This window comes from Silene latifolia, chromosome X, assembly GCF_048544455.1.
Source record: "Silene latifolia isolate original U9 population chromosome X, ASM4854445v1, whole genome shotgun sequence".
In the NCBI taxonomy this organism is placed as follows: domain Eukaryota; kingdom Viridiplantae; phylum Streptophyta; class Magnoliopsida; order Caryophyllales; family Caryophyllaceae; genus Silene; species Silene latifolia.
The window spans coordinates 260,908,672-260,934,088 of record NC_133537.1 but is presented as its reverse complement, the minus strand read 5'-3'; the positions used below and the strand labels follow the sequence as shown (position 1 = coordinate 260,934,088).

The following is a 25,417-nucleotide window of genomic DNA, read 5'->3' as shown; positions in this document are numbered from 1 at the left end:
CCCACCACGTCACTCCCTTCCTCTTCTCCGCCCTTCACGACACCACCACCACCACCTCGCCTTTCTCTTTCTCTCTCGTTCACTCACACCGCCCCATCTCCTTCTCCTTTCTCTTTTTTTTTTTCAGATCTGAAAAAAATAAATGTTATTGGTTGTTGGTTGTTGATGGTGGGTTTTAGGGTTTAGGGTCGTGGTGGGTTTTTCGATTTTTTTTTTCTTTTTTTTTTTTGCCGCGTGGGGGAAGGAGAAGGGGGTGGTGGTGGCGGTTGTGATTGTTGGTTGTGTCGTGGTGGGTTTTAGGGTTTAGGGTCGTGGTGGGTTTTTGGCGGTTGTGATTGTTGGTTGTGTCGTGGTGGGTTTTAGGGTTTAGGGTCGTGGTTGGTTTTTCGATTTTTTTTTTTTTTTTTTTTTTTTTTTTTTTTTTTGCCGCGTGGGGGAAGGAGAAGGGGGTGGTGGCAGTTGTGGTGCGTGGTGGGTCTGCCGCGTCAATCTTTTTTTTTTTTTTTTTTTTTTTTTTTTTCAGATCTGAAATAAAAAGTGGCTTGGGTTGTTGTTGGTTGTTGCGGTTTGGAGGTGGTGGTGGTGATGAGGTGGTTGTGGCAGGAGGTGATAGGATGATGTTGGTGGTGGTTGAGAAAGAAAGTTAGTAGTATAAATTTACATTTTTGGGACTAAAGTTACAAATTTAAGTACTAAAGTTACAAATTCAAGGATTATAGTTACATTAGTAGGACAATAAAATTACAGCTTTGTTGGCTAAACTAACAACTCATGGCTAAAGTTACATTCTTGAAAAACAAAAGTTACAATTGAAAGGACTAAAGTTACAATATTAATGTATATTAATTCAAATTTTTACATATATAAACCACCATACGACTAAAATTATGATTCTAACGACTAAAATTACGACTCCAACAACTAGAATTACACTTAAAAAAGAAGGTAAAGTTACACCCATAAAAATTAAAAATATAAATTTACTTAAGAAACATCATAGAATTAAAGTTACGCCTTCAACGACTTAAGTTATACTAAAAAGGGGTAAAGTTACACTCATAAAAATTATAAATTCAAATTTTTTCTTAGAAACATCATACAACTAAAGTTACACCTTCAGCGGCTAAAGTTACACTTTAAAGGGGTAAAGTTACCCTCATAAAAGTATATAAATTCAAATTTATATATAAAACCACCCTACAACTAAAGTTACAATTTAAATGACTAAAATTACATTCGTAAAACAATAAAATTACATATTCTTTTGTTAAAATTACATAAATCAAATTTCTAAATTCAAAATTTTATATACACAATGACTTTAAAATGTAAAAAATATCCTCATAAAGTAATAAATGACTAAAGTTACACTTATCAAGTAGTAAAGTTACAGTCAGAAAATGATTGGCTAAGAATAGGACTTATGGACTCAACCAAATTTGTGGACTCATTTGAACCTGACTCTATATATATATATATATATATATATATATATATACACACACACACACATCGAATACTTATTACAATCAACCTGTACATGATGGGTATATCTATAATATTATATTTTAATTTTTTTTCATATGTGTCTGCTTTTTTTTCATAGATACATCTCGAGTTTGTGTTGAAGTTAATCTTAAAACCGTGTTGAATGCTATTTTGAATCAGACCAAAGTAGCACCTGCAGAATATGGAATACACGCTGTCACACATGACGAGATAAAAGCTTATGTTTAGATACATGAAATCGGAAATCCTCCTAAATGTGCTAAATTTATTGGCCTATTGGTCTGTCAGAGAAAAATTGCACTCGAAAAGCAATGAGATTTATTTGCGATATGTATGAAATTGATGTTCTTGATTTCAATTTCTATGATCTACAATATGTTAAACATAATTATCATATGTTAGAGCAAAAATACAATCAAGCTGAAACGCCAGATGGCCTATGAAACAGTCGAGGCAGTAGTTACTTCGAGCGACAAATTTACCGTTTAGTGTACTTTACTAAAAAGCGTTGCTTAATAAAAGCATATGTATAATTAAAAAGTACAAAGCGTGCAATTTGTACTCCGTATATTACTAAGAGTGTTTGAATAAAGCATGCGTTTACAGTATATAACGTCTTTCAATAGTTTTATCGAACTGTGAACAAAATTCAGTCATTTACCGCCGCATGCGTTGTACGCAGGCTTCTCATATTACTTTTTTATCTTTTTTATAAAATCGACATGTTGTAGGATGACTCGTCAACTTGGTTACTCTAATTTATATACTTCCTTCATTCAACGCCACCCTAACACTTTACTTTATCACGTTTGTCACGTGTATTTTACGCGATAAATATCTTTTTGGTAATGAGGAACATCTCTCATTAGCAGCCAATATGTGGTAAATATCGTTAGCTATGTATTTGCAAAAATTATAAAAGTTAGATATTTTTAATGTACTCGTAAAGACGAATCAAACAAGATCCCACATGAATATATTTTCATTTATGTATTGAAAGAAAATTAAAATTGAATGTTTATTTGTGAATAGTGTACAAAATTGAAAGTGGTAGAGTGGAGTCGAATGGAGGAAGTATTTATTAACAATTCATCCAAAGTGATTGAGTACGACAACTTTTTACCTTACCCATAAAATTCAGATCAAACTAATACCATATGAATCCATTTTCAATAATACGTTTCGATTGCATCCATGTTGAATAGGGACGTGCTATTTCCTACACATCATTTTACTAAATCCTACACAAATATACATATTTTACCGATTTTGCCCCTCTTATTTCACACCCCAAAAAACAAATCGAAATCTAGCTCCTTACCCTGACAACCCCTCCATACCCCAACCCACCGTGGTCTAGCCGACACCGACCAACGACGACTACCACTAATTTATTCCCCTACTAACCCCAAAACCCTTTGAATCTTTCTGCTCATCTTCATCATCATCACAATCCCCAAATTTTTCCTAACCCTAATTACCCAAATCAAACCCCAATTACGTACGTACAACTTCAAAGAACAAGCAATTAAACACAAAAAACAAATAGTAACCGAAGACAACACAGGAAACTACGCCGTCGTCCAAGCCTGGCCGCCATTTCAACGGAAGCAAGCAGTCGGGAAAAGTGATGTTGTTAGGTCGGAGAGTACGATAAGCAAGCAGTCGGAAAAAGTGCATCTGAATTAGAAGATGACCCATCATCGGAGGCCATTCAACGGTGCTCATCGCTGGTTGGGCATGGGGTTTGAGGTCGAGGACGAGTTGTCGGGGTAGAGGGAGTTAGGTTCAATTTCTTTTTCAAGGTGTAAAATGAGAGAGACAAAATCGGAAGAATAGAGAAATTTGTGTAGGATTTAGTAAAATAATGTGTAGAAAATAGCAATTACGTTTGAATATTTTCCCAGTTGCGAAACGTCGTCGACGTTTTATAACGAATCGTCGATGTTTTTCATAAAAAAGATGCAACTTACCCTTGACATACATCTCTCTTACTCTTCTCTTTTTCCCTCTTACACTTTATTCACTAACATCCATTTAAATCCCCACGAGTCCACGACCCAACCACCGCCGCCGCTACTGCCACCATTGGCCCCACTGCTACCACGGTACTGCTACCACACCGCCTCTGCACCACTAACTACCACCGCCTCGCTGCCACGGAATTACCTTATGAGAACGGATCTGATTAAAAATCGCAGACATTCATTACTTATGAAATATGATTGACGAATTGCAATTGAATATCTAAGTACCCTATGAATACAAACAAAACATCGTCAATTGTAATTGAATATCAAAGTACATTCAATAGCTATATTGTTAGTGTGCTTGACGAATACAAACTAAACAACATTGTCAATTGTCATATATTGGATGTTGAATCTTAACGTCAAGTATTGAAATTCATCGTCTGGTCAAGGACATGACGTTGGGTTTCAATGTCTGATATGGCCACGGACGTTGAAATTCAACATCTGACCCATGGTCGGACTTTGAATTTTAACGTCTGTCAATGGTTCGGGCTTTTTAATTTCATTTTCACCGTTAATTTTGTATTTAAATGGGTAATTCTTATTTTTATTTTTGTATTAAATTTATGGGTTTTATCTAACGTTTTGATTTCGTTAATGTAGATGACGATTATTAATAAGGCATTCTCATGAAAAGCGTCGACGATTCGTTTGAAAAATTATTAATTAGTTAATTTGCCGATGATTCGTTGTTTGCCATTGAATTCGATTAACAAAATGTTGTATTTTTTTTAATTTGTTATTTGGGAGAATTTGGGAGAGAATAGAGTATAGAGAGAGAGAGTGCAAGGGTTGTCTTGGTATTTTTTCTAAAAACTTCGACGATTCGTTATAAAACGTGGACGATCTTTTACAACCCCCAATATTTTCTTTGCTTTTTTTTTCACATTATTAAAAAATAAATCAAGAAACACAAATAACATCTTTTTTTTTGGCAACAATACAGAAAGTTTCCTTACAGAGTGCCTATCCGATTCTCCGAATCGGACTTTATTCTTACATTATCTGCAAAGGAAAACAAACTAAGGATGAGGTTAGCAAAAGGAAAAGACTTCTTGAGAGGACGATCCGAACTTGGCAATTGAGCAGAAACTTCTCTTCTCTTCTTTGTCAATTGAGCTTCAGGGGAGTACCTACAACAAGACACACTTACGCCGCGAGGACGTAGACATTTACCGGAGAAAGACCTACTTACACAGGAAGTAGGTACATTACATTGTGTCTCGGAGATTCATTCCCTTGGCTATGCTTCTTCTTGAAGTTATTAATTCTTCTTTTCTCACTCACTTGCCGATTTGAAGGGTACCTGTAGAGCCTACGTGTAGTCGAGGCACGTGACAGTTTACCAACCGAAGAACTCCTACACTCTTTAGGGCGAGCTGAAAAAAGAAACAACTCATGTTCATTTGAATCCTTATGATCTTGAGGGCAATTAGAGATGTTGTCCATGTCATTCACCAAAGAGAGAGGTAAGCTGGTATTAGAAGCAACAACTGTAGGGTCTCCTTTGGAGATGTGAATACCAGAAGAAGATAAGTTGTCACAAAAGGAGAACAGCCTCGAGCTTACGCCACCTAGAGAGGACTCCACGAATTAATTCCATGACTTTTGATCTGCCCGAAGTAGAAAACCTGTCTTCATCCACCACCCTCGTCGAACGTCTCCTCCTCTTCTTTCTCTTATAATGATCTCTTGTAATTTCTCCCTCATTGGTGGTCTCAATATTAAGGATCCGAACTGTCATAATGGACAAGTCTCTTTTGTGGTAATAGCTCACCTTACTACCTTGAAGAATTTTTTGATAATCTTGTCCGGAGATCCTTAGTCGTGATTTTCCTGCACCCTTTCTTGAGAACTCAAGAACCCGGTTGTTAAGAAAAAGCTCATTATCACCCATTTGAGAGTCTTTGTAGTTCTGTTCCAAATCAATAGTATGAGAAGAGTTTTCCTTGGTATTTATTGGAATGCCATCAACAGAAATGCTGGTATCCTTGAGAACAGAGTCAGAAAAAGGAGTAACACAAGAGCCACATGAAGACCCGTGGATATCCCAAGATTAGCAAAATCCGGGATAACCCTTTTATTTTCTCTAGCCATCTCACATGGCAACGGGTCATCATTACTTCTTTTTTTACCGTTATGATTAATAACCCGTAGATTCTTGACCACATTTAGTTCTCTTAGGATATCTTTATTCTTATGTTCAAGCATTTGGGTAGTTTCTAGATCTGTTTGTGCTTCCAAGAGCATATTAGTCTTCATACAAGCTATAGCTCTACGAAAAAGAGCTTTAGCGTTCTTAGGGAAGGACGATAAAACCAAAGAGCTGAAGGTTATGGCTGCCTCATACTCATGGAGCTTATTAGCGCAAGCCGCTAGATTCAAATTTAGAGAGATTGCTAATTGCAAGACAGATTCAACGTCATAGTCCACCATTGATTCCAAAACCAAACATAAAAAAACGACATGCCATTTCATAGCGTTCTACCGTAGAGTCAAACAAATTTTGCTTAAAGAAGTCGTTACCCCTCTCCTTAAGAAAAATAGCCTTAATTAAATGGGTTCCTTCCATCGGTAAGAAAGAACTAAAAGGTAACCAGTCATCCTCCTTGAACTCACCATTTCCATGTGCAATAATAAAGTGTTTTAGGAAAATTGCATTAATAGAAATGGCAGCCATAGCTTTTCACAAGACATCCCAAATTCGGAAAGCTGAGATAGAACACCTTTAAGAGGTGATTAAAAAACAAATACTCTTCTACTAAGAGTAGATTATTTTAAAATTAGAAAACCAGGAAAAACTTAAAACAAAAACCAGACAAGAAAACGTCAAGAAATAAACCGGACAAGTGTTTTCGGAAAACCACCGCACCTGACCCGAACCATCACCACCGTTAAACCCATCCCAAACCCACCCAACTCCCACTCCTCTAATAAAAACCAAACTACCAAAAACAGAAACCCACACCCAAACAAACCACAAAGCCGCCCAAAGAAACCTTTAACGCCAACTACGGACAAGAACCCGTCGAGAAAAGAAAAATTCCACCATCGAAACCAAACATCGACTTCCGACTACGAAAACGAAATATGGCAAAACAAAGTCACAGACAAAGCAACACAACAAACCCAGTAAAGAAGAAGCAGAAATCCCAGTGCTAGGAAGAACAAACTCGTGGAAAAGCACCTCTGAAAGGAAGGTAACAAACATAGCTAAGCTTCAACCACACCAAAACAGATTGAAAAATTAAAACAGATCAAAGGAACTAAAAGAGACAACAAAACCGGTGTGAGAAACACAAGGGATAAAAGAAGAAGAAGCTTTGAGAACAACATTCATAGCGTCTTGATTAGGCCGAAAACCTTGACAACTTCTTGACAAAAACAAAAGAAATTGCATTGACGATAATGCATCATCCTCGCGAAAAACAAGAACCACGATCGAATGTCGAAAAACGATCGAGCCACGAAGAGGACATTGGAGAGCAGCGAAATGGAATCGGGTGTAAGAGAACGGGTAGCCGAGTTTAATTAGAGGAGGATGAGAGATCGCCGGAGATAGAGCATTGAAAACGGCCCCATCTCCGGCGATAGGGTGAGGCTCAAGAGGGACGGTGGGCGGAGGAGTTGCGGCGGTTTGAGTCGGGGTTTTTAGGGTTTTGATTTGGGGATTTTTCTTTCTCTCTCTTGAGTTGGAGGATACTTACAATGAATTGTAAGTTTTATTATACTAATTGTAGTCAAATGCGAAACACAAATAACATCATAGCATAAGAAGATGTGTTAATCAACTTCATCTTGAACCTAATAAAAAAAGTTGGCCTTTCAACTAGTATTTAATAATAGAAATTAAGAAAGAAAAATACCAAACACCCGCCCCTACCACCCCAACAATCCCAGTGCCCACCGGCCCTCCCCCTCCGCGGTGCCGCAAAAAATCTCCTAAGGGTGCCGTCGACCCAAGACCTTCACTCCCCCCGCCTACCAATCTTTGTGAACCCATTTACTCATTGCCTGTATGTTGCTTTTCATTTTTAATTTCTCGTGTCTGGATTTGGCAATTGGCAATTTAGAATTTGCTTTGTACAAACTAATTCCTTTCGTCATTGGAAGTAGACACACATTAATAGTAAAGAGGAATTTTGTTAGTATTAATCTGTTAGTTAATACTTCGTATTCTTGTTGTTTTAATCAATTTATTTATGCAATTTGAATGGCAGAAGCTTGAATAGAAATGGAGCAATGGCTATGGCGGGATATTGAGAAAAGGTTAAACACCACCACCACTAGTATTGCTCTTTCTCTCCAAACCCTATCATCTATCAGGTCACTTATTACAAATTCCACAACCTCCGACTCCACTATCACCGTCCTAATCCAAACCCTAACCGTCATACTCTCCGGCTCTTTCCACCACCAAACTCACCTCCACATTATATCTCTCCTTTCCCAACTCTCCCTCACCCGCCCTCATATCTCATACTCCCTCCCCTTCACCACTCTCCTTTCTTCATCCTCCCCACGCCTCACCGCCGCTACTCTTTCCCTCCTTCTATCAATTCCTGCCTTTGATTTTCATTCTGTTGACCACACCCTCCTTATCTCCCTTTCTTTCCGCCCTTGTATCTCCGTTCGGGTTTGGTTCCTTCACAATGCAGCCAGCTTCAACATTCAGCCTAATTTATTGCTCACTGTGTTTCTAGGCTTTACCAAGGATCCTTATCCCAATGTCAGGGAAGCTGCACTTATGGCCTTGCTCCGTCTTTGCCAGCCTGCCATTGTCATTCAGGACTCTGATGTTGTTGACTTGTGCTATTTTCGTGCTGTTCACCTCCTCTCTGATCCTCAGGATTATGTTCGTCAAGCTGCTGTTCGCTGCGTGAGCCTCTCTTTTTTGTTTTCTTCTTACTTTTATCTTCATTCATTGCTTTTATCATTTCCTTGCATTAAAATTTCTTCTTTCTAAACAACAGATATTCGTTGACAGTAGGAGTAATCGGTTTAATATTGCTAAAGTTGATGCATCGTTTCTGGTATCAAAAATTAAATTATTTGTGGTTTAATTGCTGGAATAGGTGCCGGTGCCAACGGGTGATTTTGAAACTCGGTTTGCGACTTATAATTTTATTCGCACATTTGCAGCGCCAATCAATTTTACGTGACAAGGTGATCTGCAAAAGAAATTAAAGCTGTTTCGTATACTGACTGATTAATCCCACCTGGGGGAAAAGGGTTAGTTATAGGTTGATTATCTTGTATATAACTGGGTAGTTAAAAGTGTTTTATAATTTCAGGCTGGTGAATGGGGACGAATGATTGCTACATTGAAACAAGAGGGACATCAGAGAGACTGGTTTGATTTTGTGTTTCTGCAGGTAATCGTCCTGGATAGTAGATACTTTATACATGACTGTTTTATGAATGTGTGTTGTGGCAAGGATTACATGCTCTTTAATTCTGATTATGATACGTAACTTATCATCCAGCTTTTTGCTTTGGGATTGATTGAGTGGGAATACAAAAGAATATATCATCTCAACTTGAGCTTTACTTGTATATTACACCAAAAGTTGTGACTATGCTTGTAGTCTTCATGATCATTTTGCTACTATATTTCTCTAGTATTATTTTTTCAGCTTTCTTTTTTATATGAATTTGCTAATGCATTTGTTTACCCTTTCAGATCTGCTCTACAGTAAGAGACATGAATGTCAAAGTCCGAGTGGAAGCGTTTACTGCCCTGGGAAAATTTACATGTGTTTCGGAAGATATTTTGTTGCAAGCCCCGTCCAAAAAAGTCCTAGTAAAGGTGAAGGATAAGCAAAACCTAGCTCCGTGCAGTGCAAGGCAATGTAAAATCCATGTTGCCAATGCTGCTGGTGCTTTCATTCACGGCCTTGAAGATGAATTCAATGAGGTAAAATCACACACTAAATTACCTTGTTTACTTATTTAGTTTTAGATTTTACAGCTAGAATGGTAATGGACTAGCTAGTAGAAAGACATTCCTGCTTTTATTTACGTACTCCGTTAGTTTTTGGTCATTCAATTGTTATGTATGTCCTTCTCAGGCCTTAGTTTCACTAAAAGGAAAATGTGAAATTTTCAGTGAAATTGAAGTTGCAACAGGGAAAGAACTCGTGTAGCTAACTATTTAGAACTTGATCTTCTACTCCAGTGCCATGGCATATAGAATCGTGGTCCCCTTGAAACTATTAGAAACCCAAGGTCACTATAGCATATTTATCTGGAAGTAATTGTCGTGTTTATGACCATTCTAGTACAATGTTTATTGACAAAAAATTGCCGATATTCTTGCTCTTGAAGGTAAGTTAACCCTTTATTTTACTACCTTGAAGGTACAACAAGCTGCCTGTGTCACCTTACGCATGATCCCTGTCGTCTCTGGTCAATTTGCTGGGGAAGTTTTTAATATAGTAAGCTATGTTCTGAATGACGACTCAATTATTGTCAGGTTAGAGGCCTTAAAGACACTGCACCATATGGCAGTTTCCGGATGTCTAAAGATGCAAGAGGAACACATTGAAATGGTATGTCCTAAGTACTATGAGTATATATGAAGCTATGTTTTTGAATTTGATAGCCTGATATGTTTTGTCCTAGCGGCATTTTATCTGTTTCAAGAAGCTATTGTTGATGTAATTCAATTGCAGACTCTGTTCATGTGTGTTGAATAACCTGATGAGGGAAGTATTGGTTTAGGACTTTAGGCTAGACAATAAAGTAATATCTGTGATTCTAAATTTTATTGTTTTGAAAGGTTCTGATGCTTGGGAACATGGGATGTCATGGAGGCAAACAGGACTATTTCCCTTGTGAATATTTGCCTGAAAGTCACATGCAAGTGAGCAGCTTGAAACTTGCGTTTCAGGAGGCCAAATATTTCCTCAAGCTTGCAGAGATCACCTCGTTGGTGCTTGAGCCATTACTATGACATATCAGCTGCTTGCTTCATTCACTTGGATTCACTACATCTGCTATTGGACCTAAATTTTAGATGAAAAATATGCGAGAAAAGAAAGGCGGTCACACTTACATGGGAGTGTTTGTGTGTTATTCATACCCAAAATAGAGATGTAGTGAATTAATTTGAATGTATAATATAGGATCGCATAGTGAATCCAAATGAATGGAGGGAGTTTTTGATATTCCACTTATGATGTGATTTCATATTTCTATTTTCTTTGGCGACAGCCTGTGAGGGAAAGAGCCAAAATAATTTTCATTTTCTCCTATTGCAGTTACTTGGTACTCTGGTGGATAACTGTCTGCACATAAGATCCGAAGCAATACGTATAATTGGGTCTGTGAAGTTGCCGTCGCTGAAGCCATCTAAAATGACTGTTGAAAGCCTCTTAGAATGTTTGGACATGTATCCAAAGGTTGTTCCATATACTCAAGCACTTTACTATGTGTTCCCGTGTTGCTCCAACTCTCCGACACGGTGCGTGTCTGACACGTGTCGGAGTGTCGGACATGGCTATTCTGTGTGAATTTTCCTATTTTGTGGTCGAACTTGAAGTGTCGAGGTGTCGTGTCGTGTCGGACATCAACGCGTGTCTGACATGCGACACGGCAGTTACATGAAGTGTCGGAGTAACATAGATGTGTTCTCTGTCAATTAGCTTTGAGAGTGACTTATTTTCCACCAAAATCATGATTTATACATCTCATTCCAGATAATATTCAAAGTCCTTCATCTGTCTTGCTTCTCATTGTCGTCCATGCTCTGATTCTGCCAATCATTGTATGTGCAATTTCAGAGTGAAGCCAATATTTTCCGCGCCTTGTTTGGTGTGGGTCAGAATAATGGAGATCATTCAGTTGGAATTGTTGACAATTTCGACCATGAGGTTAATTCTTCTTTCTCTGTCCTCAATTTATGTGTGTGCACAAGTGCGTGTACTTGTTTTTGTTTGTTTTTAAATCAGATTGGTAACCTATTCTTGTGCTGCCTAGTAAAAGCTATGTAACGATAGCCTCGATAGGGTAAGGCCATAAGATTTTATAAACTAAAATAAGTGAGGTGAACATCATTCCAAGAGCGGATCAAAGACCGAAAATTTAAAATTGGTGGACCGAAGAACGGACCTACAGATTTTGGTTTCGGACCAGACCGAATCCAAAATGTGACTGTCTTGGACAGAAAACCATGATTTCCCTCTATTATGTACACAATAATTAAATTTATATTTCACTTAATCAAATATAATGAATGATCTACAACAACAACAACAACATTCGAGCATTAATCCCAAAATGATTTGGGGTCGGTTGACATGAATCATCCTTTAGAACCGTCCCACGGTGAACGCACACCTCAAAATGCGAATAGAGAAGGGAAAAATGAAAAACAAAAGGGAGATCGAAAATGTAATACAAAGTCAAGGTAAACTTACAAGTTTTAAAATCGAATTCCAGATTTCTTTTATAAAAACTTAAAATTTAAATCGAGAGAAAAGTTAAAACGATTTTGAAAACCGAAATAGAATTAAGGATCCGGAATGCCTTAAAAGTAAACCAAATAAAATATATAAGAAAATGGTTGGTAAAAAAGGTGTAATAAAGGAGAGAAGAACAAATAATCTATAAAATACTATTAAAAGCCATCCTAAAAAATGTCAACTAGACAAAGTCACGTAGACATTCACATTGCCACCTTGGTTAAGATTGACACACGCCTATCCAACTATTCTCCACGCAGACATCTATACTATATAGTTAAAAGGCTAATTATACCATTTAATTTTATTCTACATGTTTTAATTAATTTTAATTTATATTGCTTACTTGATTAATGACATTTGACAACGTAACATTAACTTATAAAATTAACATTTTAATTGAATGTTTTGTAATAAAACATGTTAATGAATTGATTAAAGTTTTTCATAATTTTTTTTTAATTTAGTTTCATATGATGAAATATTGGTTGAAAATATTGTATTATTTTTTTTTTTTTTGGTAAAAAGTTAAACTTAACTTTCCTGAAACTGTACCACTTAAAATTTACACCTACATATATTTATTTAAGATCGTTATACAAACCCTTTTAATTAAAAAAAAAATTGTGAAGTTTAATACTCCCTCCGTCCCGGTCAATTGTTGTCCTTTGGTTTTGGCACAAAGACCAAGGAAAGAGGAGGGGCGAATTACTAGATGACAAGTGGAACAAATTGAGTGTGAATGATCAAATTGCTCATCAAGTTCTTTCTTAAAATAGAAAAGACAACAATTGACTGAGACACCTTAAAATAGAAAAGGACACAAATGACCGTGACAGAGGTAGACCTGGCAAACAGATCGGGTCGTGTCGGGTTCGTGTTCGTGTCACATGTGAATGGGTCACAGACCCTCCAACCCAAACCCGACCCAATTAAATTTCGTGTCGTGTTCGTGTCGACCCACTTACATAAATGGATCATTAAGCCTCAACCCTAACCCATTAATTTCATGTCGGGTTCGGATCGTGTTTTCGTGTCTTGTCCATATTTGGAAAGTTTAAGTATATTTATGCGATGAAATTTCAAGAAAAATTAGGATTAATTTAGTAAGCAGATCTTTCGTGTCGGGTTCGTGTTTAGAGAGCTCAACCCAAACCCAACCCAATTAAATATCGTGTCGTGTTCGTGTCGACCCACTTACATAAATGGGTCATTAAGCCTCAACCCAAACCCGTTAATTTCGTGTCGGGTTCGTGTCGTGTTTTCGTGTCGTGTCAGAGGGAGTAATATTCTTAAAAGTAAAGGTATGACATCGTCGAATTTTCTCACAACTCTTTTCTAATTCCCTGCCTTAGCCTAACCGTTACTCCATTTAACTCTCATACTAATTTTGCAATAATTCCTACCACAATAAAGATTATATAAAACAACCTATTATATACAACCTTTTGAATGCTTTTTTTTTTTTTTTTTTTTTTTTTTTTTTTTTTTTTTTCTAATTAATATTTATGTCATTTAAGTTTGTGAACACTAATTTTAGTGTACATCATTTAACTTCCAAATTAGCATTATTTAGGCTCTTCTATTTAAGATCGCCTCATTTGTTTTCCTCCAAAACAATCATTTGGGGTGTTTAAAATTTGCAGTATTTTCTTTAACTTGAATTTGGAATGACGAATTACTAATTTGTGTATTATTTTTTGTTGTACTTTTGTTTTGTAGGCGGTACGAAAGGAAGATCTTGTGGTGAAGTCGTATGGTTAGCGGTTAATTCTTGATGCCATGCCCACTCTACATGTAAATTCACTTTTTATACAATTAACAGCTTCAATATTTCAATTTGGTTTTAAAGTTTTCTAATTCGTACATAATCAAATTCTAAAATTTATGAATTTTTATTAGATAATGATCAAAATTAAAGAATAAGAATACGTAGATGAAATAAATTCCGATTTCATTTGATATTCACAAGAAAAATCAATTATCTAAATTTTTAATTTTCCTAGAGATAACCCGTGATTTTCACTGGTAACAAAACTAGTTTTTTTTTTTAAAATTAAATAAAAACACTGAATATGTAAAAAAACATCAAATACTAAAAATCCACGTGTATCATTTCCCTCCATTGTGCCCTCTTCGTCACCATACTCTCCTCAAGCTCCAGAAATCTCATATCGTGCTCGATCACTCTCAACCATGTCTGTCTCCGTCTCCCTCTACCTCTAGGGACCTTTTCTGCCCTCCAAGCCTTCAGCCTCCTAACTGGTGCGTCCATAGCTCTCCTTCTCACATGGCCAAACCATCTTAGTCGATTTTCCATCATCTTGTCCTCTATTGTCGCCACTTTTACCTTTTCCATAATCACCTCATTCCTTAATCGATCTTTCATTGTATGTCTGAACATCCACCTCTAACATACGCATCTCCGCCACACTCATCTTTTGAATGTGACAATGTTTCACGGCCCAACACTCGGAACACTCGGAACCGTAAAGTAAGGCAGGTCTAATTGCCTTGCGATAAAATTTTCCCTTTAATCTTTGGGGCATTTCTTTATCGCATAAAAACCCTGAAGCACTCTTTTCTATGAGCCACATCTCCGTCTAACTCCCCATTCTTTTGAATAATAGATCCTAGGTATCTGAAGAAATCTGACCCCTGAACATCCCCATCGAAAATAATACTCCCCGCCTCTCTCGATCTCGACCTGCCACTTCACTTTAGTGAACTGACACCTCAAATACTCGGTCTTACTCCTGCTTAGCCTAAACCCACGAGTCTCTAAAGTATGCCTCCACAATTCCAATTTTCTCTCCACCCCCTCTTTCGTCTCATCAATCAGCACAATATCATCGGCAAACATCATACACCAAGGGATGTCGTCCTGAATATCCCTTGTCAACTCATCCATAACTATAGTAAAGAGAAAAGGATTAAGTGCGGAACTTTGATGCACCCCGACGGTAATGGGAAATTCTTCCGTTCTCCCAACATTAGTGCGAACACTTGCACTAGCCCCCTCATACATGTCCTTTATGAGGTCTATGAGGTCAATATATTTTCGAGACACACCCTTTCTCGCTAAAGCCCACCAAAGCACTTCTCTTGGTACCCTATCATATGCCTTTTCCAAGTCAATAAAAACCATATACAAGTCCTTCTTGTCCCGATGGTGTTCCATCAACTGTCTCATGATAAAAATCGCATCCATAGCCGATCTCCCGGGCATAAATCCAAATTGGTTATCCGAGATGTCTACACATCTCCTAAGCCTTTGCTCGATTATCCGCTCCCATAACTTCATCGTATGACTCATAAGTTTAATTTCCCGATAATTGGAACACTCTTGAACATCACCTTTGTTCTTGTACAAAAGGACAAGAGTACTTCTCCTCCAAGCTGATGGCATCTTGTTGCTCTTCCAAATCTTGTTGAAAAGCATGGTTACCCATTCGATTCCTTTCTCCCCGAAGCACCTCCAAACTTCTATGGGTATACCATCCGGTCTCCCTTCTTTCTTTGACCCCATCTTCCTTAACACCTTTCTAACTTCACTCTTTTGTATTCTACGCACAAATTCCCGATTAACCATGCTTGGTGTTACTTCTACATCCCCAAAACCTTGCTCCTGATGTCCATTGAATAAAGTATCAAAGTAAGAACTCCATCTAGCCTTTATTTCGTTATCCTGAACGAGAACCTTGTCGTCCATATCTTTCACACACCTAACTCTCCCAATATCCCTCATCTTTCGGTCTAAGTATCAAGTAAGAACTTCATCTAGCCTTTATTTCGTTATCCTGAACCAGAACCTTGTCGTCCATATCTTTCACACACCTAACTCTCCCAATATCCCTCGTTTTTCGGTCTCTTATGCGAACCGGTTTATAGATATCTTTCTCTCCTTCTCTCGTGTCCAAGATGTCATACACTTCTTGGGCTCGTCTTGCCTCCTTGTACTTTTCAAAGTTCTCATCACTCATGCATTTCCCCAAAACCTTATAGCATTCACGTTGTCTTTATCGCTTGTCTCACCTCTTCGTTCCACCAAGATGTGTCCTTACTTCATGGTCTATTCCCTTTAGATTCCCCTAACACCTCCCTCGCCAAATCCTTTACAACATGCTCCAATTTATCCCACGTTGCATCAATATCTTTCTCCTTACAATCCGACCAAATATCGCTACTTCCGACCTTATCCAAAAACGCTTGTTGGTTTTCCCCTTATAGCTTCCACCACCTGATTCGTGCCTTACCGATTATCTTTCTCTTCCTCAAGTCTCTCTTACCCCGAAAATCAAGCACCACTAGTCTATGTTGTGTCGCGGCACTTTCCCCAGGTATGACCTTGCAATCGGTGTACTCTTTCCTCCACACATATAAGTCACCAAATGGGAATGCCTTTTCTCGTACCAAGTGTTCATTATACCCAAGTCATATGCCAAAGCAAAGTCTAATATGTTACTTCCTGCTTTATTTCTCTCCCCGAACCCAAAACCCCCATGAATGCTCTCGAAGCCAACTCGACTAGTACCCACATGCCCATTGAGGTCGCCACCAATGATCAATTTCTCTCCAATAGGGACTCGTTCTACAACCTCTTACCTCTCCACCAATGATCAATTTCTCTCCAATGAATGATCTACCATTGTTTAAATTAGATAACCTTTAATATTAAGTTGTGTTACGTTTGCACGGTAAGGTGTCGTGACAGTTGACACGCACCCCAACGATTATAACATTGACACGGCTTTGACAATTAGGCACGAAATAGCGATGAAATCTTACCTTTAGATTGCGGCGATGGTTTGTTCGAGGCTTACAAACATTGCAAGGCGGCGTGGTGGACAAGTGCAGTGAGTGAGGTGGCAAGCGAGTGTCTCATCGTTAGGGTTTGCGTTGTCTTATGCTTTGGTATAGTTGTTTTAATAAGTGGCCTTTGGTTTATGAGCTTTATCTAACCGCCTCACCCTTTTAATGATGTGGCATATTTCTATGTTTAATTCTAGGTCCACATTGACGAGAGAATGGCAAGTGGGGTAATGATGGGTAGTGGACTCTAATGCCCCTCACCAATTTTATTTTGACATTTGAGTTTTGACATGCTTCTCACAGTCGTGTCGTGTCCACTTTGTAGGTCAAGACACTCTGTTTACCGTGTTCACATATCCTAAAATTTCAGGAATTACGTGTCCGATATTTCGACGGCTGTTGCACACCGACACTTGTCGGTGTGTTTGAGTAACACATATTAAGCTTATAATGTCTTTGGAAGCTAACTTACTCAATTGTCTGGTAAAAGTTATAAGGATTAGTCTAATATAAGAGCAAATTCGGTCCATTCAGTTTGAACTCAATTGACAACTTGGTCCGAAGACTGAAACTACAAAAGATGAGGACCGAGGACCGGACCTAAATGAATTTGGTCTGGGTTTGGATCTTATCCGGTCTATTTTACCGGTTTGAACCTAAGCTTTCGCAGCCCTAATTCATTCAAACATATTGTTGGATTTTTGAAAGTGTGCAAAAAATGATCTGTGTTCTAGAGGTGGTGTTATTGCATTGGGTGCGAAACCACAAAGACTAAGGGGGTGTTTGATAAGAGGTATTCAAGAAAGGGAAAGGAAATGGACCATTACCATTCTCTTTGTTGATGTTTGTTTGATACCTATTTCCATACGCTTTACCCCTTTTTCAGATTAGTTATACCACCCATTCCCTTAGACTGATTCCCCCATGCCCCCAAGAGTTTCCCAAACTCAAGCCTAAAAACCACATTAGGTGGTTTATTGGGGTGGGGAAGGGATATCTAGGGTTGTGTGAGCGGTTCAGTAGGTAGGGATGTAAATTCTGGCTGGAGTGAGTGTGATGGGGAAGGAAACGCCGACGAATGGGACGGAGGGGGTGCCGTCACTGTCACTAACGGTGATAGCGGTGGGGGTGGTTTCATGGTAGTGGCAGTGGAGTTGGGGTGGTTAGTGGGTTAGAGAAATATTTTGTCATTGTCTTACCTATTCAATACCAAAAACACGCGAAGGAATGAAGGTTTATTCCTTATTTCCCATTTGTTGTTTCCATTCCCTTACTCCTTCACGAACAAACACTGATACATGAGGGACATGAGCATAAGTTCAAAACGAAAGTTCAAGTCACTCTTGTCATTCAGATTCGTTCACTTGATTTAAAAGCTCAATATCTCCGAAAATATGGCTATTTTTGGTGTGATGTGTGTTGGAGATGAAACTACATGATGTTAGCTTTCCAACGAATGGTCATACGCCTTATTTGGTGAAGTAACGAAGGAGATATGATTGTTTTAAGTTGAGCTGTCCAACTTCTACGCGGGTGACGTACTCACTCAAGTTTACTTCCCTAAATCGAGTCATATTATTAGTTTTCTTATTTTATTTTGCCTAATAAGTTTAAGGTAGTGTTGTTTATTTTCTTATTGTTTCTTTCCTAATTTTAGCAAGTTGTGATAAGGCAATTTTGCCAATTCTCTAAGGGTCGAGTTTAGGAAAGTTGTTTTTAGGCAGTTTTAGGAGTCCTCTTAGTCGTCCTACTCTACTATAAATAGAGGGCTTTGTATTCAGTTTTATTAATTGAAGTTTGAGAGTTAATTCAAGTTTTATACTTTGTGTGTTCTAATTGCTTGCGAGTTATTAGATTTATTATTTCGTTCTTGCGAGGGTGAGATAATACACATTCATCCTTGTGAGGTTGAGTGACATTCGTGTTCAGTTTCGAGTTCCTTGCGAGGGAGGAGAGTTGTTCACGTCATATCCTAGTTTTAGTTGAGGGGTCTTGCGAGATTGTCGCAACTAATTCATATCCTTTATTTTTCGTGCATATTTCATACAAAAAAACACCAAAAACAATTAATTCTGTTGCGTATTTCTTTAAATTAAAACTAACATAAAAAGTCGAGTAGTTTTACAACTCGTGGTTATTTTACATCAAACACCCCCTAAGCTAGTATACTTAGATAAAATCTGGTAAATTTTACTTTGTACATGCTTTGTTAATTATATTAATTCGTTTTATTATGAAACATTTATTTGCTATGAGTATCTTGTATGATTATCAGTTCGTAATCTGTTGGTGATTTGACTCATAATAGTTGCGTGGTAATTGATTATCCATGATGTGTACTTTATCCGTTATGTGTTAGGGAACATGGTTAAGCTTTTTGTAAAAGTTATTAAGTTCTTATTTTGCCAAATGGAGATAACTTGTCATAGATGCCTTGTCTGTCAAATAACTCCTAACTCAATGTTGGTATTGATGCCTTTCCCCCCTGGACTTTCTTAATTAGCTGTAGTTGCCTCTAGTTAAGCTCTTTTATCAACTAGCTCCATTCTGCCTCGTCTCTTCTGAATATCGTGGAAGATATTTCCAGTTTCTAACTAAATAGTAAACCTATTCTGTATTTTTTTTATTTGTAAGCTTCCAGAATGTATTTTCATGTGGGGCCACTTTACAGGTAATCCATTAACACATGATGATAGCTGTATAGACGAAGCAATTATGCACCGGCACATATTTGTCGCTGTTTACACATTTGCCATCTTATTTGACATATTTAGTGTTTTTATTTAATTTTAAAAAAAAGTATTTGTTCTTCTCCGATTTATTACACCCTTTTTACCAGCAACTTTCTTATATATTTTACCTGGTTCACTTTTAAGGTATTCCGGACCCTTAAATTTTACTTCGGTTTTCAAAATCGTTTTAATCTTTATTCTCGATTTAAATTTTAAGTTCTTATAAAAGAAATCCGGACTTCGATTTTAAAACCTATAAGTTTACCTTGACTTTTGTATTATGTTTCACTCCCCTTTTGTTTTTCACTTTTCCTTTGCTATTTTTTTCGCATTTTGAGGTGTGCGTTCACCCATGGATGGTTCTAAAGGATGATTCATGTCAGCCGACCCCAAATCATTTTGGGATTAAGGCTCTGATGTTGTTGTTGTTGTTACACATTTGCCATCTTATATGTCTTTCGTGTTTCCAGATTTTTCAGGTGATCTTGCAATTAGTTTAATTATCTTTAAGATGCTGTTATGTGACAAACATGTTCTGTAAAATTCCGTTGATAATTATTTTAAACCAAAATTGCTCTTACTAGGCTTGTTTTCCTTTTCAGGTTGAGCCTTGTGGTGATGGGAAATTTGGTTGTAATAATCATAGAGTAGCTGGATTGATAGTTTTGGCCGTCTCCGCTTCCCTTAAACATGAAAATTTCCGTTGTCGAATTCCACAAAACATATTTTCTTATGCAGCTGCATTCTTTGGACGGATCTCTCATGCTTTTGCTGATATTATTGATGCCGATTCCCTTTTGCAATACTTATCTCACTGTGGTATAACTGTCTTTTTGACTTGCATGATGACCATTGTGTAGTTAGATTCTACATGTTTTCATGTTAACAGTTCTTGTGACATACAGGTGATTTGTGTTCTGAGGCACAGTCTGAACCTGTATGCCAACCAGTCGTAGGTTCAGCTTCTAAAGATCAGCTTCAAACACCTGTGCTCATCTTGGATGCTGTAAATTTTATTTCTGCATCTGTCACAAGTCTTTGGGGACTGGTAAAATCCGGATGCACAAGTGAAGTTTTGAGGGCATTAAGGTGACAAAATTGTTTGTTTAAGGGTTTACAGTTGTCTCTGTTGTTGCCATTTTGCGCCTTATATATTAACACAAATTCTAATGAGATTTTCTCTTGATAAGATTATCAAACTCATATACGGGGTAGTTATTTCTTTTTCGTCATCTTTTGCGAGTTAGTGGGTATATTGGTAGTTTCTGAGTTTAATGGGTTTAGCACACATTATATTAATATGAATGGTCTCCTACGAGATGAATGCTTTTTTCAAAGCATCTTGTGCATGCGAGTTCTAACATATTGTTAGCTTATCACTAAAAGAAATGGTCAGAATTATCGAAATGCATGTTTGTGTTGTACTCAATCAAGATAGAAGCTGAGAAATGTTTTATACTCAAACAAGGTAGAAGCTGAGAGATATATGTGGGAAGGAAAAATGTCATATAAGAGATCATCACTTAACACACACGTCTTCACTTTCACTAAAGTTTTGTATCTTCAACAATTGTGAATGCTCTTTGAGTCAGTTTCATTTTTTTTTAGTCATTTGTATTTTGTATTCTAATTATTAGGTTATGGATAGGGTTTCTCGTGGATCGTCTCATTATAGGGTTACCATTGACCCCGGAGGTTTTAAGATTTTTTTTCTTTTTACCAAACCCCAAATCAGTTTGGGATTATGATGGAATAAATAAAAGTGGTCCACTCAAGTGGCTGCGCTTCTTTCTCTTGTGAAGTAGCGGTCCTTCGATGTAGTTATTGACACAATTTTTATCCGGGTCATTCAGAAACAGCCTCTTTGTGTTGCTAACACAAGGGTAAGGCTGCGTACATCCGACCCATTGAGGTACTTAGGTAATGATGATGTACCAAACCCCAAATCAGTTTGGGATTATAGCTTTGATGTTGTTTTTATTGTTGAGGAACCGGAGGTTTTAAGTTTTTTTATGAGGTTTAAAAAAGAAACGAGGCTGAAAATTTTATCGGGTTTTATTTTCAAACTCATCCTTTCATGTTTAATTTTTTCATAAGAATGTTATAGCCTCTTAAAGACTCAAACCATCAACATATAATATGACCAGCCTAATCAAGTTTTTGGGATTCCTCGTTTTTTTTTTCTTTCCTCTGTTGCTCTACGATGCAAATTAATTCATGGTTGTTACTGTTCCATCATAAGGTGACCAGTAACTTGCGTGGTCATTGTTCGTCTTCTAGATCATCTCGTCTACTTGGTATCCGTGGAGTCAATTGTTTTTGAGCTTGTGGCAATGCTGGCATACTACCATAGTACCACCACAGTGACACCTTTTTCCTATACAAGCATCTTTTCCAAACAAAACTTCCGTTGCCTTCTGTTTTAATTTTTTTGTATCAAACTTTTAAAGAAAGATTTCAACTTTCATTTCGGTGCTTGAGATTTAGGATAACTTCATTTTGCTTGAGGGCCTGAGGTTTGACAATTTCCTTGTTCTGGTAGCCTGTGGGATAACATAGTCAAATTCCATCTAACCTAGTGATGCTTTAAGCATAAAGTGGGAAAAAGCAAACACTAAAGTGGATATTAAGGTGAGTTTCATATAATTTTGTAAAAGCATACAAATTAAGCTTAAGAAAGAATATTTGCTATTTAAGATGCAATTTGGTGAATGGTAAGCAAACTTTTGGGCATCAAAGCGTAAAATAGGTCCAACCTCAGGTCACCAGAATTGAATTCGTGAAACCCGAGGGGATCAAAGTGTGGTTAATAACTTGAACTTAGGCCACTTGGTGGAAATTTTTTCAACTTTATGTAACTTTGCTTCATTTATATTTCCAGGTGCTGCAAGGGATCCCTGAGAACTATAAGCTTTGAACCGAATGAATTCACGGGTGCAGTAGCCTTTGTACTTCAGTATATACATATAGTGAAGCTTATCACCAAAATATGGGAGAACTTTGTCACTTCCAGAAAGTGCAACTTTTATCAAATCGGGCAATTGGACATCCTATTTGCTAAACTCGAGGGGTCACTCCTTGGTTTCAAATTCAGATTCATTGGATTGGAGAAAGAAGATGAGCTTTACATATTGGAATTGATACTTCTCAGCTATGTCATGGTACTTTCAAGCTTCCATATGCACTGCACAATCTTACTCAAATTAAGTACCACAATCACTCTCCTAGAGGACCTAAGAACTACCAAATCAACAGTCTTCTCCGACTTCTTGAATCAAATATCAGACTCCTTTAAAGATGATAATTCTTTTTCTGACTCCTCTACTCTGAAGAAATTACGCGATTCATTTGTTCTCAGGGACTTCACCCTTAGTCAGAGAATCAAGCAGGTCAAGGCAGAGCTGGTCATAATTGGGTCCGACTCGGTTACTCCTTTGAGATTTATCCCCGGGTTGCCTGTTGGTGTACCTTTAGAAATGACTTTGTATAATGTTACTAGTGATCATGTATTATGGTTAAAATTGACATTCGGTGACGATAATACTGAGTTTGTTTTCTTGGATATAGAAGAGATTGATGATCTTCAGGAGATGAGGCAAGTTAAGTTCAGCCCACCATTTTATGGGACACCGAGAGCTAAAGCTTTTACATTGAGGGTTAGTATTGGCATAGAATGTAAGTCGCAGTCGGATAAATTGTGTCTAGTGAAAGGTCATGGTGGTCCTGAACATGCCTTGACGTACATTAGCCCAGAAATGGACGTGTATTTTGTACATTATTGAACTAGTTTAGATCCCGTACAATATATGAACGGTATTTATAAAATTTTATTTTTTAGTGTACTCCATATTATTTATGGATTTTAAGTTGACAGTTCAATTAATTTTTATGTTTCTCATCACTATATTTTGATTTGAGCAATAAAAATTAAAATGGTAAAAAGTTACGAAATGAGTATTTTAATAAAAAAAAAAAATTACCGAGAAATTAATGATGTTATTTTTAGAATTCTTTTTACTATTAACATTTTTTTGTGCATCTTATCAAAAGTCAATGAATTTTCATGTACAATTATTTAAAAAAAAAAAGTATACCGTTTTTTTATCGTATAGAATGGAGTTAAATTTATGCAGAATGTAAAATATGGAAAATATTAAATTTAGAAGATTGTGTCATTAATCACTTACCATACCTATAATATATGCTAAAAATACTAAGCTTCATTTTAGAAAATATGGTTTAGGCGGGAAAAATGAGAGTTTCACCTATTCATTTAGTATAGAGGGGATTATATTAAACATTTTGGATGATACTACGTATTATTGTTTTTTTGGAACGGCAAGAATTTCATTAATACAACCAATTCAAAAGGTATCGTACATCATCCTTCTTCTCAGCGTTTAACTACTTCTGTTCAATCATTTGTTTGTTTTTTATATCCTTTGTGGGAGTATTTTAATCAAAAGCAAACAAATGATTGGGGCGAAGGTAGTAATACGGAGTATTACATCTTTATTAGGTCTAGGTGTTCATCTTATTACCCTTACATATCAAAATTAGCCCCTAAGACAGCATATTAGAATGTCGGCTCACGCTTGTGCTGCTAATAATGATGATGCTGATACTGAGTCCATATTCTCTTTTGATGATGAACTAAAAAAGATGTCGTTCTTGCCGTGGGAATACAGTTTTCCTATATAGGTGTTAGCGCTTAATTTAATTAAGCTATTAAATTTATTATTTTAAAGGTGTATGGGGCATTGTTTTAGCCAAAAATTGATCAAATATTATTAAATCTTTTATGGTGGGTCAAAGCGATCTACTCTATTTAGCCTTGAAACACGAGTTAATGTATATGTGATTTATGGTGAAAAATGAAAACTAAGTGACGGTAAGATGTAAATAACGACGAAGATGAAGTAAAAAATATAGACACGAGATTAGTGACGAAAGAAAACCCAATGTGGGAACAACCGCGGGGGGAGTCGGAATCCCACCAAGTATGCACTATGATTCTTTAAGGAATATTCTAGTGAAAGTACAAGATAAAGGCTAGGAAATAAAGCTCTTTAGGAATGTTTTTTGCTGGATCATGAGGAGGGTAAGCCCCCAGCTTTGCCTGTCTTTATTATTTTTATTGCATAGGAATGTATTTCCTCCTTTTTGAACCTTCTTTGTATTTGAATGCAGGTGACACCGTCCAGGAACGTAGAGCTGTGGAGGATGGCCAACCGGCTGCGAGCTACGACCATCGAGGCACTCGTAGGTGGCCCGAGACGACAAGCATGAACCTCCATTTCCCCTCCTTATTTATTTTTTGACATTTCGAATGTTGTTGCAACGAAATGTTACTTCATTTTATTGAAATGAGACATTTCTCCATTTTTCGTAGAGAGAGCGTGACCTGGAGTGCGAGCTGGCGCAGTCCCGGGAGGAGACGGTGATAGGCTATCGCACACCTATGCAAAAATAAATACCCCAGACACAAATTAATGTAGTACATAGGGGTCGAATCCACAGAGAGACGGTAGTTATAAATTAGTTGTTATGAGGTGAATTTTATCAAGGTCGATTACGTTTGAATTGGTTTGTTGGTTGGTTTGATGATTAACAAATATTAAGATGTAAACTATATGATAAAAGGAATCTAGGGAAGTCGGGTCACACATGCAAATTATGAAAATGCTTAAATTGAACATAGGAGTTGATGAATCGTTGCTTAGGCTTAGAGACACCCACCTCACGATATTTGCAACACCCCCATACTCCAAGTGCCTTACCAGGACCACTCAGTTATAAAGATGCTACCATCTCGGTTGCCCGAGGCAATGATAATCATAAGACAATAACGAAACAACATTTAAAT

General features: G+C 37.3%; 1 protein-coding gene across 5 annotated transcripts in view; it reads left to right on the top strand.

The window, feature by feature from the left end:
• The window catches only part of LOC141623941 (protein SIEL-like), a 44,464-nt gene extending 21,071 nt beyond the window's left edge, over positions 1–23,393 (top strand). For 4 of the 5 annotated variants that reach the window (XM_074440101.1, XM_074440100.1, XM_074440103.1 and 1 more), the window contains 10 exons: positions 8,246–8,421; positions 8,618–8,708; positions 8,837–8,917; positions 9,226–9,459; positions 9,902–10,093; positions 10,805–10,945; positions 11,327–11,416; positions 20,154–20,370; positions 20,457–20,640; positions 22,433–23,393. In XM_074440101.1, coding sequence (XP_074296202.1) covers positions 8,246–8,421; positions 8,618–8,708; positions 8,837–8,917; positions 9,226–9,459; positions 9,902–10,093; positions 10,805–10,945; positions 11,327–11,416; positions 20,154–20,370; positions 20,457–20,640; positions 22,433–23,333 — 2,307 coding nt within the window. In that variant the 3' untranslated portion in view covers positions 23,334–23,393. The remainder of the gene's footprint in view (positions 1–8,245; positions 8,422–8,617; positions 8,709–8,836; positions 8,918–9,225; positions 9,460–9,901; positions 10,094–10,804; positions 10,946–11,326; positions 11,417–20,153; positions 20,371–20,456; positions 20,641–22,432) is intronic. The other variant, XM_074440102.1, reaches the window with a different exon arrangement.
• Positions 23,394–25,417: the final 2,024 nt, after the last annotated feature.